This window comes from Balaenoptera ricei, chromosome 3 (genome assembly GCF_028023285.1).
Source record: "Balaenoptera ricei isolate mBalRic1 chromosome 3, mBalRic1.hap2, whole genome shotgun sequence".
NCBI lineage: Eukaryota > Metazoa > Chordata > Mammalia > Artiodactyla > Balaenopteridae > Balaenoptera > Balaenoptera ricei.
In genome coordinates, this window is record NC_082641.1 from 157625747 (window position 1) to 157643080 (window position 17334).

Below are 17334 nucleotides of genomic sequence, written 5' to 3' on the forward strand. Positions count from 1 at the left end.
CAGTTCTACTTTTAATTTTTTGAGGAATCTCCATACTGTTTTCCATAGTGGCTGCACCAACTTACATTCCTACCAACAGTGCACAAGGATTCCCTTTTCTCCACAGACCACAGACTCACCAGCTCTTGTTATTTGCTGGCTTTTGGATAATAGCCACTCTGACAGGTGTGAGGTGATATCTCATTGTAGTTTTGATTTGCATTTCCCTGATGATTAGTGATGTTGAGCATCTTTTCACGTGCCTGGTGGCCATCTGTATGTCTTCTTTGGAAAAATGTCTACTCAGATCCTCTGCCCATTTTTTAATCAAGTTTTTTTTTTTTTTTTGATGTTGAATTGTATGAGTTCTTTGTATATTTTGGACCCCTTATTGAATATATTATCTGCAAATATCTTCTCCAATTCAGTAGGTGGTCTTTTTGTTTTGTTAATAGTTTCCTTTGCTGTGAAAAAACTATGTAGTTTGATGTGGTCCCACTTGTTTAGTTTTGCCTGTTTCCCTTGCCTGAGGAGACATATCCAAAAAAAATTACTAAGACCGATATTGAAGAGGGTACTGCCTATGTTTTCTTCTAGAAGTTTTATGGTTTCAGGTCTCACATTTAAGTCTTTAATCCATTTTGGTTCTTTGGTTATTTTCTTAAAGTAATTTATTTATTTTTGACTGCGCTGGGTCTTTGTTGCTGCATGCGGGCTTTCTCTAGTTGCGGCGAGCGGGGGCTACTCTTTGTTGTGGTGCGCGGGCTTCTCATTGTGGCAGCTTCTCTTGTTGTGGAGCACGCGCTCTAGGCACACGGGCTTCAGCAGTTGTGGCACGCGGGCTCTAGAGCGCAGGCTCAGTAGTTGTGGCACACAGGCTTAGTTGCTCCGTGGCATGTGGATCTTCCTGGACCAGGGCTCAAACCTGTGTCCCCTGCATTGGCAGGAGGATTCTTAACCACTGTGCCACTAAGGACGCCCTTTTAATCCATTTTGAACTTGTTTTTGTGCATGGTGTGAGAGAGCAGTCCAGTTTCATTATTTTTCATGTAGCTGCCCAGTTTTCCCAACACCGTTTGTTGAAGAAGCTGTCTTTCCCCCACTGTATGTTCTTGGCCCTTTGTCATAGATTAATTGCCCATATAAATGTGGATGCATTTCTGGGCTCTCTATTATGCGCCATTGATCCATGTATCCATTTTTGTGCCAGTACCACACTGTTTTGAATACTGTAGCTTTATAATATAGTTTGAAATCAGGGAGCATGATACCTCCAGCTTTGTTCTTCTTTCTCAAGACTGTTTTGGCTATTTAGGGTCTTTTGTGTTTCCATACAAACTTTAGAATTATTCTAGTTCTATGAAGAATGCCATTGGCATTTTGTACTTATTTTAGAATCTATTCACAGCAAATTTCATTAAACATACTCACACACCAAATTCTTTTGTTTTTTTGCTTTCCCACTAAGGATTTATAATTCAGCAAATAGTTACACATTTGATTACAGAAAAACAGGGAGGTGGGTTTCTTTCTGTTCAACAAAAATGTAACATGAGTCACACATGCAAGCCACTTCTGAAATTTTTAATTTTCTAGCAGCCACATTAAAAAGTGATAAAGGAACAGGTAAAATTAATTTTAATAATATATTTTATTTAATCTAATATATATACACATTATTGTCATTTCAAACCTGTAGTCTATATAAAAAAACTATTAACAAGCTATTTTACGTTTCTGTTTTGTACTAAGTCTTCAAAGCCCAATGCATATTGTAATTGACACTTATGTCACATCTCAATTTGGACTTGCCATGTTTCAAGTGCTCAATAGCCACATGTGGCTGGTGGCTACACACTGACAGTGCACATCTAAGATAACAAGTACGTTTCTACAGAACATCTTTAATCTTGAACTTGTCCTATATTATTTTTCCTGTCTGAATGTAGAATAACCCACAAAGAAAAAAATAGGTCGGACTTCCCTGGTGGCGCAGTGGTTAAGAATCCGCCTGCCAATGCAGGGGACACGGGTTCGAGCCCTGGTCCAGGAAATTCCCACATGCCGCAGAGCAACTAAGCCCGTGCGCCACAACTACTGAGCCTGCGCTCTAGCGCCCGCAAGCCACAGCTACTGAGCCCGTGTGCCACAACTACTGAAGCCTGTGTGCCTAGAGCCCGTGCTCTGCAACGAGAAGCCACTGCAATGAGAAACCTAATTTTTTTTAAAAATAGGTAATATGGGTAATGACTCACAGAGAGAATACCAAAACATCAGGAAATATTATTATTACCTTATATCACAACTATATTATTACATCAATAACATATTGAAACTATATTATATCAAAACAATAAGGTATCTGAGAACCAGTACTGTATGTTTAGTGGCACTTACTGCTCAATAAGTATTGTGGAAAATTTCCTAGGAGACCAGTCTCATTTGAGACTGATATAGATAAGCCATCATGTACTTACAAATTATGTTGGACCACGCTGGAGAGGAAAAACATGGAAATAAACAACATTCCACTCTGCTAAACTCTATTTCTCTCAACCACTTCAATGCCACCAGTCTCACCAAGCCAGAAATAGGGGAAGCCGTCTTTTCAGGTCCCATTTATAATTCGTCAGCACAAGTTCCACTGCCCCCTCAATAAACAATCTTGCACCTGGAATTTTCCTCTATTCTACTTTAATTAATGATACAGGGTAAACCTTATTACATTCTGGAAAGGTCCACCTAAGAACTTTCAAACTCTGAAAATCTTATTTCTGAAACACGGTTCTTTCCTTTCTTCTACGCCTACTAAATCTACTCTTTGTCCATAGTATAACCTCTGACCTATCATCCCTAACTTTTTGTTATTCACCTCCATTCTGGTTTTATTTGTTTTTCTCCCAGCCTGAGCAATCATTTCAAATACAGCCTCACATCATCTTTTTTTTTCCAGTCATGTTTATTTTTTACAAACCTTTACTTCTGTATTAAACAGTTTTCTCCATTCTACCCTCAGACTTCTGAACCTTCCTGCACATGGTCATGTATATGCTTGCCAAGCACATACACAGTATATCAAAAGTCCTCGGAATTCTATTCTCAAGCATCGTATTTTCTTCCCTTGTATTTTCCCTGTGGAAAATTTCAATTTCCCATGGTAACCGGCAAAACCAGTACTTTGAGAAAAAAGCAGACCCAAGATCTCAAAGCTAAAAAGAAGTGATGGAGCATGGATTTAAGATTAAATGGTCTGTCTTCAGATCCTAAGCTCTTAACCACTAATTCTGTAAGATTTCATATATGTAAAATTCTAGAAAATGCAAACTAATTACAGTAACAGAAAGCAGACCGAGGGTTGCCTGGATATGAGGGAGGAAGTGGGGAGGAGAGAAGAATATCAGGGAGAGGCAGAAGAAAGGGGTTACAAAGAGGTACAAGAAAACCTTGGGGACAGGTGTTCTTTATCTTGACCGTGCCATTGGTTTCAGAGGTGTATGTGCCGAAACTTACCAAACTGTACATTTTGAATATATGCAGTTTATTTGATGGCAATAAATTTGATTTTTTTAAGTAAGCAAAATTAGAAAGCATGGTATTAGAACAGGAATAAACCAACAGACGTTTGCCACAGAAATGCAAGCCCAGACACACACACTCACACCATTTAGTGACCCATACACATATAAACAGAGGTGACACTGTAATCAGTGAGGAAAGCACAGAGTATCTGATAAACTGTTTTTAGACAACTGGCTACCCATACTGAGGGAGGGGGGAAGAACCCTGACTCATATCATACACAAAAATGAATTCTAGATGAATTAAAGCTTTATATATAGAAAGCAAATCTTTAAAACTTTTAGAAAGAAAGATACTGTTTAAGTATCTTTTAAGACAGGGCAGCATGGAAGGATTTTTTTTTTTTAAAGACCCAGAAAGGATACATCGTAAAGAAGAAATACTGGTAAAGCCAACTACGTTAAAATTCAAAACTCCTACACGTCATTTACCATCTTAAAATGTTTTAGTATTTTACCTATATTTTAAGTGCCTGAAATAGTTCTTAGTAAACATACTACTAAGGAAAATAGAGGCATATTTATACTAACTTTTTTTTTTTTAATTTATTTTATTTTGTTTATTTTTATTTTTGGCTGTGTTGGGTCTTCGCTGCTGTGCACGGGCTTTCTCTAGTTACAGCGAGCAGGGGCTACTCTTCATCGCAGTGTGTGGGCTTTTCATTGTAGTGGCTTCTCTTGTGGCAGAGCATGGGCTCCAGGCGCACGGGATTCAGCAGTTTTGGCACGCAGGCTCAGTAGCTGTGGCTCGTGAGCTCCAGAGCGCAGGCTCAGCAGTTGTGGCGCACAGACTTTGTTGCTCCACGGCATGTGGGATCTTCCTGGACCAGGGATCGAACCCGTGTCCCCTGTATTGGCAGGCGGATTCTTAACCACTGCCCCACCAGGGAAGTCCCTACACTAGCTTTTTAAAATGTTGATATTTTGTGAACTGGTCAAAATAAATATGACGCAATACTGAACTTCAAGTTTCAAAATGTATGACCATTTACAATCACTCCAAAAAAATTAAATACCTAGGTCTAAATCTAACAAAACATGTATAGGCTCTGTATGCTGAAAATTACAAATGGCTAATGAAAGCAACTGAAGAAGATCTAAATGAGTTCTTCCCATGAATAGTATATGAAATGGAAACTTGACATGTGTAAAGATAGCCAATCTACTTAAATTTTTCCTCAAAGATGAGGAAAAAGAAAAGATTACTCAGCAGTGACCAAAAAAAAACAAAAGTGTTTTACTGACAAACAGTAGAACTACAATAAGCCAAGCCCAGCGAATCCAAAAGATGTTACGTTACAAATTTCCAGTTTTGGTGCCTGAATTCAGCACTAGAGAGTTCAGAGCAAGAACTAAAATCCAATGCAGAACAAAGATGGAATACATGATCACCACTGAGTTCTCCAATGGTCCTTTCTAAAGTGCAAGGTGACAAAATTCCTTAAGTTACCCCCAGTTTTCCTTCATCTACCTATTAAAATTAGAAACACTCCACTATGCAAAGAAGGAAAAAAGGTCCAGAAGGGAAATGTCAGAACAGACTGAATAATTATTCAATAGGGAGAAAAGAACTGCCACCACAGAGCGAAGATTCTTGTGAATAGGAAATTCAACGACCAGGCTGTCGAGATGCCAGAAGAACTCACTGACCCTTATCCACCTGGCGTTTGTTGAGGCTCAGCTCCAGCCGGCCTACGTGGCTACTAGTTCCATCTGACAGCATCAGATGTGGCTCCTATTAGTGAACCCATTACAGGGCATCCATCAGCCAGGGCGAGTCAAGAGGGAGCTCCTTGAACCCTCTGACCCGCTGCACAGTTAAAGAGGTCAAAGTCTTAGAAAGTACACATGCCAGAAATCTAAAAATAAATAAATCTCATGCCAAGTCATTTCTACCTAATTCCTACATTCTAGTTTGTATTCTATATACTATATATTCCACTTCTAATATGTATTCTATATATCCCAATAACCACAAGCAAAAGAACAAAGCAACTCACCTTAAAAACATTTTACCCAATACCCTTGAAATACACTATTAAATTCTTATTGCAGAAGTCAAAAGCCCAGACATTTAAACCTGTAGATAAGCTTGAACTGCCTTGTCTCTCAGTTCTTCTCAGCATTAATTTCAGAAAAATGAAAGGCTTTCCATCTGTGGGTCAGGAATCAGAACACAGCAGGAAAACGTCCCTCATCACTTCTAAGTGTTTCTCATTCTGATGGGACCAATGTCTCAGGATAATAACTGTGAGGCCTCATATTGCTGCTTCTTTACCAAAAGTACCCAGATGCCCCAGCTGCACTTTTACGTTAGATCCCTGACTCTGCTAAGTGACCTGGAAATGGGCCTGCACGAAGCACTCATAAATACCCGCGTGCCGATTTGAGGGAATGTCAGTCAGGTATGAGACCCACAAGAATTGGTGACCGAAAAAGGTAAAGAATGAAAACTCCTGTTATAAACATACAAACCTTTGGTGTTACTGCAGTGGGAAATGCAGGTTTTGATATTAAAAATATTTCGTATCACAAATATTAGCCACAGAAACTACCCAAGCCCACAGTCTAATTACTAAGTGATCTTTTCAATTCAAATCACCTGTGTACACTTTTTCTTGATCTGCTTTTTCATGCAATGCAGAATTTAAATGGGCTAGTCTGGAGAGCTGAGATAAAAATAACCACAAAAACCACTTTGCTACTACTAGATTAATTGCTCTGAATTCTACACTGATCTTCTGGTTTGGTGTGAACTAAATTCAGAGTATAATTTTGCGTGAGGTCCGTATTTTGCAAACCACAAAAAACATATTCAGGAAAACCCCTCACAGACTAGCAGGACACACAGTCATCACCCTAACACCATTCTTGGCAGGAGGAATAAGACCTTTTTTATTCACATCAACTGAGCTGGAGGAACAGCATCTAACCAGCTTGCCAAGCATCAAGGTCTGTGGCAAACAGGTTAGGCCAACTTCAACAAAATCAGAAGGTTTTTCCTCCACAAGACTTTCTCTACCAAAGGACATGAACAGAAAAATGGCTACCTTGCTGTTTGGCCTTTTACTTCTGACCACAAAAGTATTAATTATCTCAACCCATCTTAACCTTCTTTTGTTTTACATCAATAAACAGATCTACCTAAGAGCACATTAGCACTAGTAACTGCATGCCAGTAACAATGGCATGTTTCCTATAATTCCTCTTTTGCAATTATATGACTCACTGCCTTTCTAACTCTCTGACCACACCTTTTCAGTTTTCTTCACTGGATCCGCTGTCATTTCCCCCTCTTTACATCTCACTCGATACAACCTTCCTCTGGAGAAACCAATTCATCCCTAAGGCTTTAGCCACTACCCCCATAATGACAGCTTCCTAATATTTATTCCTAGCCTATTCCTAGCCCCAACCAGTTCTAAAAACCTGAGATTCTAACAAAAGTTTCTGCTTTCACTGAATATTTAGTTTAGAATGAGCTTTTTTGGTTTTAATCTTTTCTTTGAAAGGACCTTTAAAGATCACCTAATGTGGTCACACATAAATGTAAGTTAAATCCGAGTACTGTCTACTATATTATTTTCTGCATTTTTCCTGTATTTCATAAATTTTTTTTTAATTTATGTATTTATTTATTTGGCTGTGTTGGGTCTTTGTTGTTGCACGTGGGCTTTTTTTTAGTTGCGGCAAGCGGGGGCTACTCTTAGTTGCGGTACGCGGGCTTCTCATTGCGGTGGATTCTCTTGTTGCGGAGCACGGGCTCTAGGCGCGTGGGCTTCAGTAGTTGTGGCACATGGGCTCAGTAGCTGTGGCTCACGGGCTCTAGAGCGCAGGCTCAGTAGTTGTGGCGCACGGGCTTAGTTGCTCTGCGGCATGTGGGATCTTCCTGGACCAGGGCTCGAACCCGTGTCCCCTGCTTTGGCAGGCGGATTCTTAACCACTGCGCCACCAGGGAAGTCCCCATAAACTTTTAAAAAGGTAAATAATCTAAACTACTCCTAATTTTAAAGCTGAGGAAATCAAAGCCAAAACTAAGTGACTTGCCGAAGATCACTAAGTATAATTTCCTATCACCACATCTCCCACTGTTCCTATCACCACATCTCCCACTGTTCCCATCTAGAAAGGAGGATGACTGAAGGGCGTTGGGTCATGAGGCTGAGAGTGTACACAAGCAGACCTTTTTAAAAGGCTATTTCAACTGCACTGAGTTCTGTCTGACATCCCAACAACAGGTTGAAGAGCTCAGAGAAACTTGCAAAAGGACACAGGCAGAGATGTGTCATTCAACAGTGCACAGTTTATCTGTACAAAGGTGGGGAGAGGGCTACAAAGTTATCATCTAAAAAAACCAGTGGTGATATTTTAAACCCACTGATATTTAATATTCACCTCCAAATTCAGATGAGAACTTCATAATTTAAAAAATCTATTCTAGCCACATTAAACATCTATTCTAACCTTGGGAAGTTGGTATTATTATTCTTCTCAGTGACAGACGAGAAAATGGAGGATTACAGAGGTAAGATAACTCATCCAAGGTCACATAACTAATAAATGTAGAAGGCTATTTCAAGCCTAGGTCTGACTCCAAAGCCCATGCTTTGACCACAGTGCTACTAAATCCAGACCACCTCTGTGAAGGTCAACCAATTAAAGGAGATGTTCATAAAACTGGAGCAATTCCATAGATACTATACACTGTACACTGCCCAACACAAAAGGACCTCATTCCATGGACCCTGAACAGGAAAAACACCAGGTCTTTTCCCACATCCCGTTTTTCCTTCAAGAATTTTAAAATTTAAAAAAAAAACAAAACCAAAAAACTCCTGAATCCATGTTCTTTTTCATATGTGCTTAATTTTGTGATTTGAGAGCTGGATGAAAGTCTAGGGTAGCTTCAGAGAGGAGGATGAGATCGATAAAGAGCAATTATAGGGGGCCTCCCTGGTGGCGCAGTGGTTAAGAATCCTCCTGCCAATGCAGGAGACACAGGATCGAGCCCTGGTCTGGGAAGATCCCACATGCCGCGGAGCAACTAAGCCCGTGCGCCACCACAACTACTGAGCCTGGGCTCTAGAGCCTGCGAGCCACAACTAATGAGCCCGTGTACCACAACTGCTGAAGCCTGCAAGCCTAGAGCCTGTGCTCTGCAACAAGAGAAGCCACCGCAATGAGAAGCCTGTGCACCACAACAAAGAGTAGCCCTTGCTCGCCGCCAACTAGAGAAAGCCCGCGCGCAGCAACGAAGACCTAATGCAGCCAAAAATAAATAAATAAAATTATTTTTTTAAAAAAGAGCAATTATAGGAACAGAAAGATAGCAATTATAGAAATAGGTGAGAACTTTCAAAGAGCTGGTTCAAACTGTCTTTTATGGGATCCAACAGGAGAAAGCTGCTTTGGAAAAAGTGAGCCTTGTCAAGTGTCACCAGAGTAATTTAAGAAAAAATAGCAAATCCTGATAAACAGGCATATAACATTCATATAATCACCCCAAATTCAAAAGGAAGTTAGCTTTTCTACTGTTATCTTTTAGAATGAGACCCTTATATTTGAGCAGTAGTCCTAATAACTTACAGGGGTAATTGCTGCAACTCAGTTAGTCCTAAAAACAAATATAAAAACCATCCAAGAATGACCACAAATACAGTCTTTGTTCTCTATGGTACAAGAAACCAATCACAAGCCCATCTGTGTGAGACCTAGCTAATAAGAACACTATTTCAGAGGGGGGTACAAAGAGAAGGATGGGTTGCCAAGGGGAAGAAGTAAGTCATCTATTAGACTGTGACAAGCTTTTAAGTGTTTGCATTATCATTAACCAACTGCCTGGTTCCCTGGTTCCCACACCTGCCACCTCCATCCAAAACTATCACAGCAGCACTTGCCAACAGGCTCAGCTCCAAAACACTGGCGCCCTCTTCTGACCCTTTTGTAGTACTGCATTCATACCAGGCACTGATGTGAAAATCTCTAATAAAGCCACAAATTAATAAATTTGCAGGTAACATTTTCCAGATAATTCTGTATTTGCAATTCCCTGAATAAACCTTAATTTAGCTTGATAAAAATGTTAAATAGCAGACCTTCTACATAAAATTTATGCCAATGAAAAGAAAAGCAACAATGTTCTCTTACCGTTTTAACAGTTTACATATATTAGCTGATAGTATTACAAGAATTAGAAGGATGCCAATAACTGACAGACAAAGACCTTACTATGTGCCAGGCACTAGGAGTGAATAAATTAGTTTAATGCTAACAACCTAATGAGGCAGGAACTCCTCTTCATCTTACAGGTGTAAAACGAGGCACAATGAACTTAAGTAATGTGCCCAGGACCCTGCACCTGGTAGCAAGTGGTAAAACTGAAGTACACACTCAGTAACTGTGACTCCAGAGCCAGAGCCTTATCTACCCCAAAATATCCCTCTGAGGTATCATGATAAAATGAAACGTGATCAAAATAGAAAAAGTATAAGTTGTAAGGAAAATTATAAATACATCATCCAAATCTCTCATTTTCAACAAAATCCCTAACTGTAAAAAAATAAAATACTACATGAAACATTTTGGTCATTTTCCCATTCCCCCTCGCTTGAAGATTCTGAACTTCTGGGTCTAAGATGTTTTTATGCCTTCTTTTTACTACCCATTCCTTTCTTCATTACACTATGCCTTTATTTATCTATTACCTTGTTCTTGAAAAGAAAAGAAAAAATTAATCCATACTATACGCTTTATTTTTCTTCTATAGAGCAGAACTGCTTACCTATTCCTACCTAAATTCTCTATTTCATTGAGATCTTTAGAAAATATTTTCCTTAAGACAGTAAATCCAAATAGCATCATCAATTCCTTCTCATTGCAAATATGAGAGATTCTCATCTGCCTGGAATTATTTAGTGTGTTCCTACCTCTAATCAAGGCTGGCAGACTAGATAATCTTCTAATATTTCTAAAAATGCTAACTTTATTTTCAAACAGGACATGAAGGCACATGTCTAATAATCTGCAGTTCAAAACAAGATTTATCTCAAACATTTCTAGATTCCACAGTTTGCCTACTTAAAGCTATTCATAATACCAAAAATTAAGGACACTTAATAACCCAACACAGGCTGACCAAGCTCACTCCCATTCATGACTGAAAGATTTACCACGGGTGAAAACAAATGCTTTTACAACTATCGTTTCATTTCATAACATTAGTTTAAAGTCTACTTAGAAGCACAGACTTAGTCAAAGTCTGAAGTATCAAAAATATATATTAACTGCACCGGTTTAATTTGTTAGATACAAGAACAATAGAAACAAGATGGTTATAGTTTAGTACTATAACTGACCACATCGCTAAAGAATCCATCGTAACATTATTCATAGCTCCCGTATCTCAACACAACAAGAAGTGCACAGGTAACACACAAGAAAAGGTGCCAAGGAATGGGCTCCGTGCAAATCCCACAACTCCTTTTACCTCGTTCTGCAGGATGGCAGCCCTCGAGGCTCCTTAGCAGTCAAGGACTCCTTCAGCACTTCAATGTGCTGCTTGCTGTCTGAGAACTGGTTGGTGAGTGTTTCTAGCTTTGTCTGTAGGGCTAGTAGTTCTGTGTCCTTTCTGGACAGCTCCTGCTTCACCTGACCAATCTAGAGAAGAAGAAAAAGCAGTGTAAGGAAAAAAGAAATAAAACCACCACCTCTGATCTGGATCTTTGACAGATCCACGTCAAGATATACAGCATTAACTTTATGACAGGACACAATTCATCTTTTTGCACCATCTAATCTTAGCTGACCACCCCCCCCAAAAAAACAAAGCTTATTCAACTAATAGCAAAATTTCCAGTTTTCATTTATTGTCTCCCCTAAACTTTTGAAATCCATTAGAAAAGGAATGGAAGAAGAAAAATCCCAATTCACTTAGATGACTATGAGACAGCAGTAAGCATCTGAACACAACTAAAGCAGTTTTCATCTTACTAAGTCATAAGAAACTTCAAATCATACAGCAGGATTAGTGTAGATGGAATACAGAAAGAAAAAAGAAACTTCCTACTATTGCTATTTAAACTCAAAAGCTGCACATTTATTTTTTCATTGTTGTTTTTTTCATTCTCAAATGAAAGTGTACATAAAGTCCTTCTTAAAAAGCCACTTTAGTGTTATAAGGCATTATAAACATGTGCTTTCTAAAAATTATATAATTTTGAGGAGTTAGGGGTACTGACCTAAAAGAAAGATTCCACCTACAAAGTTATATTACCTACAACATGTCATATCAACTAAATGGATAAAAGTATATAACCTAAATAAAGAACGCATAAAATCTCATTCTCTAAGAATCTACATGTGTAATCAAATTTGAATTACTCTGACAGAGTAATCCATACATCAACAGGTGCCACTCACTCCCCCAGAAATTTTTCTCATCTTAACTTAGAAAACATTTAACATCAAACATCTCCTTTACATTTCTACCGTGTTTCTAAGAATTTTTACTCTTTTATTCTAAATGTAAGCCAAATTAACAGAAATCATATCTGTTTTTACATTGTATCTACTGCCTAAGCAAGGTAGCTATGCACTAAAATATAGACTCTTGGAAGTATAAATTTCACAAGAAGTCAGTAATCTCAGTACCACTGATGAAACAAAAAATACTTTTTAAAAAGTTGAAGGTATCTAAAGTATTTTGACTGAAATAATCTTAGGCATAAGGGACAAAGTTTTTGAGAACAATTTCCCATGAGAAAGTATGAAATACATTTGACTGTAATTAAAATTACTTTTAAGGAGGACTAAAAATAAACTTATAATTTACTGTTCTGTTTCATCAGGAAGACAAGCATTTTTCTCATATGCATGAAATCTCTACTTACAAATAGAATATTCATTCATTCAACAAACATTTCTGTGTGCTCACTGTATGCAAAATACTCGCAGCTGCTAAGGACATCACTGGAAGATAGCTGTAAACAGCAGCTACTTCCATCCTGTAACACAGATACGTACCCAGGAGCTGCCACATACTGTAATGGTGTAGCATCTTTCATGACATCCCTTTACCAACATCCCACCCCTAACAAACAGAATGCACTAAAAACGCACTGGTGGTATGAATGAATAGTCAGGAGAAACGTTCAAAATGTTCTCACCTCATCAGCTAAAGAACTATGGCTTAAAGATTACTCAAATTTCCAGCTACCTCTAGACCATGTGATCAAAAATAAATATAAAATCTCAGTTTCCTCATCATCTGCATTACTAAATAATCCTCAAAGAATGCTATACTGACCATAAAGACTGAGAAAAAGAAGAAAATATCCTAAATAGAAGAGTTTAGAAGCACAAATTTTCCTTAAAAGTTAGGAGCATAAGGCTTTTGCAGTCAATCCCATGTGAGAACGAACGAGTGTGTCTTCTTGGGTAACTACCTCTCTAAGCCTTGGTTTCCTAATCAGTAAGATGGAGAAAGCAAACCAGTGCCACTGTACTGCGTACAGATTAAACCAAAAAAATGTAGAGAATGTTTAGCCTGTTGTTCGACACAAAAAGAAATTAATAATACTAGCTGAGGAAAAAAAAGTTATAGATCAACTTCTCCTCTAGACAATACATGGTTACAACAAACCAAATTGGACCCTTTTAGACAAAATATCTCACTTTTCTATCTATACTATAAAGTGGTCCATAAATAGCAAACACACTAAATTAGCACAAGTGGTTTTTTTTTTTCTTTTAATGCTGCATTCCAGTCTTATCCTACCGTAATTTTCAGAAGCAGTTTTTTTCCTGACACTTGGGAGACAAATGCGTGCACAGCCTAGTATAGGGCAGTGGAGTGCAGAGCTTACCAGCACAGGTTCTGGAACCAAATGGCTTGTGTAAAAATCAAACTCTGCCTCTTACTAACTGTGCTTCCTGAGCACCACTGTGTTACCTCAGCTTCCTTATCCATAAATTGGGTTGAGAATATACCTACCTTAGTAGGTTATAAAATGCTTATAGTAAGTACTCAAGTGTCAGCTATTTTATTATAATCATTTTATCACAGTTTGAAATGGAATTTCAAGTTCTCTAGACAGATGATTGAGCTACTGAATAGATTTAGAGACTTTAAGTTTCATGCTACTTCTAACTGACCAGATAACTAAATAAGCTAATCACTTCTATACATCTGTTCCAAAGAAAGTAAAATTTGTTGCAAAATCACCTATCGGGGACTTAAAGATGATGTCTACATATGAAGGTAAAGCACTTCACTCAAGAAATCAGACTCAAATAAACCCTGGGTGATGGACCTAGAACATCTGCACATTCTTTGTACCTAAGAAGAGAAAGAGACCATTCACATAAATCAACAAGTTTCTGGTTAACAGGAAAGAAGTCGAGAAAAAACAGCTTTGAAGCACCATCCACACAGTGACAAAGCAACAATAAAAAACCAGGGGGCCTTCCCCGGCGGTCCAGTGGTTAAGACGCCGCGCTCCCACTGCAGGGGGCGCGGGTTCAATCCCTGGTCGGGGAGCTAGGATCCCGCATGCCGTGTGGCACGGCCAAAAAAATAAAAAATAAAAAACAAAACAAAACAAAACAAAAACCAGGGACAGGGCTTCCAGAGCACATGAGGGCTCGCTGCACACAGGGTGGCACGTGGGTCAAACCGGTGAACAGGAGTCAGTTAAAGAGCAGAGCAGGCTGGTCAGTGCTAGTCCCGGGCAAAGCTGCCGACCACAGAGTGAAGTGTGAGCACCCAGAGCCAGAGCAGCAGGGTCCCACTGTGGGATCACTGCACGCAAAGGGTAAATCTTTCGGCAAAGACCTCTGCCTGAAGACCAGCCGCTCTCTTTTTCAGCTCCTCCCCTTGAGCCTCTTTCGAATTTAGCTCCTCCTTCAGTTGCTCTACCTGTCACGACATTGTTATTCTTTTTCACTCATGTGTCAACTTAAGTCTTCTTATTATCTGCTTTTGAGCCAGAGCAGTAACTGGAAATAACAATAACTCATATAACACAATCAAATCTGTTCCCCTAATTTCCTCTTCAAAGGACCCTAGATGGGCTCACTATTTTCACAGGGTAATGGACTGAAATGTGCTAATCAGCAAATGGGAAGCAGAGATGATATTTTATTTTGTTCTCAAGTTAGAATGATAAATCAAAACTAACAGAAAGTTGGATATGTGAATTTTTAAGTTCTAAAAGTTACATGAAATTGGCCGTAGTCATTGATAACAGATTCTTAAAATAACAGAGGAATATTCTACTGACTTATATGCAGGTATGGGTATCACAGAAAGAAGCCAGAAACTGTATCATTTAAGGAACAGTGTTCACTTCTGAGAAATTAGGGAACTAACACAATTGGGATATGGGGGGCAGGGGGAGGGGGAGGAACACTTATTTTCTAGCTAATATTTTATAATTGAAATTATGATCTTTAAAACACCACAGACCTGATAAACTGATAACTGTAATAAACTAAGTCCTCTAATTTGCCTAAAATAGTTCATAGGATCAAAATAAATGCCTTTGGCTCTAAAGAAGGAATACTGTGACTGAGGTTATAATACAGACTGATATGTCTCAGCGATGCCTATCCTACTGTACATACACCCCAAGTGCACGTGGGAAACAATAAACCTGATACACATGGGTCTTCTCCAAGGGAGAGCGCAAAGGGCTTTCCTTTAGGGAACTGTGTTTGAAGGGAAAACACGATTTTATTTAAGCCATTTCAGGAAAAAAAAGGGGAGGTGGATTCAGTCTCTTAGGCTGAATTTGACTTCTAAATTTGTTCACAACACATAGAGAACGTGATGTTTCATATAGTGAGAAAAACTCATCTGGATGTAATCCTACTAATCGCCTCAGAAGTACTGGTAGACATGAAATGTTAAACTGTGATAATACACGCTTAGCCTCATACAAGTAATTTTCTTTAAAGTGAAATTTGAAATAACTATACAACATCAGTAATTCTGACTTTAATTCTGGGAAAGTTCTATCTGAAAGAATTACGGTACAAGTATTCTTCCCTGAAGCCTGATAAAACAGCGTGAGGTCCATCATCATTAAAGAAGTAAGAACATGCATCAATTTTTCAAACCCCATTTAAAAATCACGGTATCACACACCATGACCTTGTTTTTCATAAATTTAGAATGGCTCCGATAGACCTCCATTTGCCTCATTTCTTCCTCTCGTTCTTCAGTACTCAAAGCCCCGTTTGATTTCAGCATCTGAATCTCCTCTTCCAAGTCTCGGAGCCCACGCTCCATAGAGGAAATTTCTGAATCCTGAGGACAAAGGAAGATTTAGACATTAAAGTATTCGCAAAAAGTCAGAGAGGTTGCACAAGTCTGTCTTTACAGATGTGAAGTTTAATAAAGATAAACAAATATGTAGAAATATTGCAACTGGTGCCTTGCTTCTAAAATATATCCTTCATGGCCATATGGTGGAGAGGAGGAGGACTGAGATCTATAGTATGATTTTTCCTCTATCCTTTCCTCCGCACCCTTTTGATTAAAATTGAGAGTATTAACTAAAGAAGTAGAAGCAATGGAAAACTAGTTAAAGTTTCTAAGTACTTTATGGTCAACAAACTTCTAGTGAAAACATCTGTAATATTAACAGTAAAACCTTTTCTAGCTATAATATTTTATCGTTTTACTTGACCCCCCTAAAAGGCTTATTTCTGCCCCCAAAGGATTGGGGAAAAGAGTAAGGTTTCAAAGATTTACACAATAATGCGTATAACCCTTATCTACAATAATAAAGACCTGATAACGTCCCACTGCAGAAAAACAAAGGGATGAATAATTACGTTAACAGTTACACTTTATCACACAGTGGTCCCACCTTTTCCACAGTTTTACTTTCCGTGGTTCTGCTTTCTGTGGTTTCAGTTACCTGAGGTCAACTGCGGTCAGAAAATATCAAATGGAAAATTCCAGAAAAAAACAATTCAGAAGTTTTAAACTGTGCACCGCTGTTCCAATCAACATGATGAGCTCTCACACCATCCCATTCTGTCCCACCGGAACGTGAATCATCCCTTTGTCCAGTGTACCCGCGCCCGTTAGGCACTCACAGCAGCCGTCTCGGTTATCAGATGGACAGTCCTGGCATCACAGTGCTTGTGTTCAAGTGACCATTTTTACGTGACAGTATTTTATTTAATACCGTCCCCAAAGCACAAGAGTAGTATGCTGGCAATTCAGATTTGACAAAGAGAAGCCGTAAGGTGCTTCTTTTAAGTGAAGAGGTGGAAGTTCTCACTAAGAGAAAAACTCACATGCTGAGGTTGCTAAGATCTACAGTCAGAATGAATCTTCCAGCAGTGAAATTGGGATGAAGGAAAAAGAAATTCGTGCCAGTTTTGCTGTTGCACCTCAAACTGCAAAAGTTACGGCTACAGTGCATGACAAGTGCTTAGTTTAGATGAAGAAGGCATTAGATTTGTGCAGTAAGATACTGAGAGAGAGAGAGAGAGAGAATGAGACCTATTCACATAACTTCCATCACAGCATACTGTTATAACTGTTCTATTTTACTATTAATTACTGTTGCTAATCCCTTACACACTGTGTCTAATTTATAAAATTAATCATAGGTATGTATAGGAAAAAACATAGTATATATAGGCTTTGGTACCATCTGTGGTTTCAGGCATCCACTGAGGGTCGTGGAACCTATCCCCTGCAGATAAGAGGAGGCTACTTACTGCATTAGTAATCTTACTTATTCGCTATACTTCACCATGC

At 38.8% G+C, this 17334-nt stretch overlaps 1 protein-coding gene across 1 annotated transcript in view; it reads right to left on the bottom strand.

The window, feature by feature from the left end:
• The window catches only part of LOC132362761 (ELKS/Rab6-interacting/CAST family member 1-like), a 130702-nt gene that overhangs the window by 69485 nt on the left and 43883 nt on the right, over positions 1-17334 (bottom strand). Inside the window, 3 exon segments of the mRNA XM_059917736.1 lie at positions 11044-11070; positions 11073-11213; positions 15709-15864. Coding sequence (XP_059773719.1) covers positions 11044-11070; positions 11073-11213; positions 15709-15864 — 324 coding nt within the window.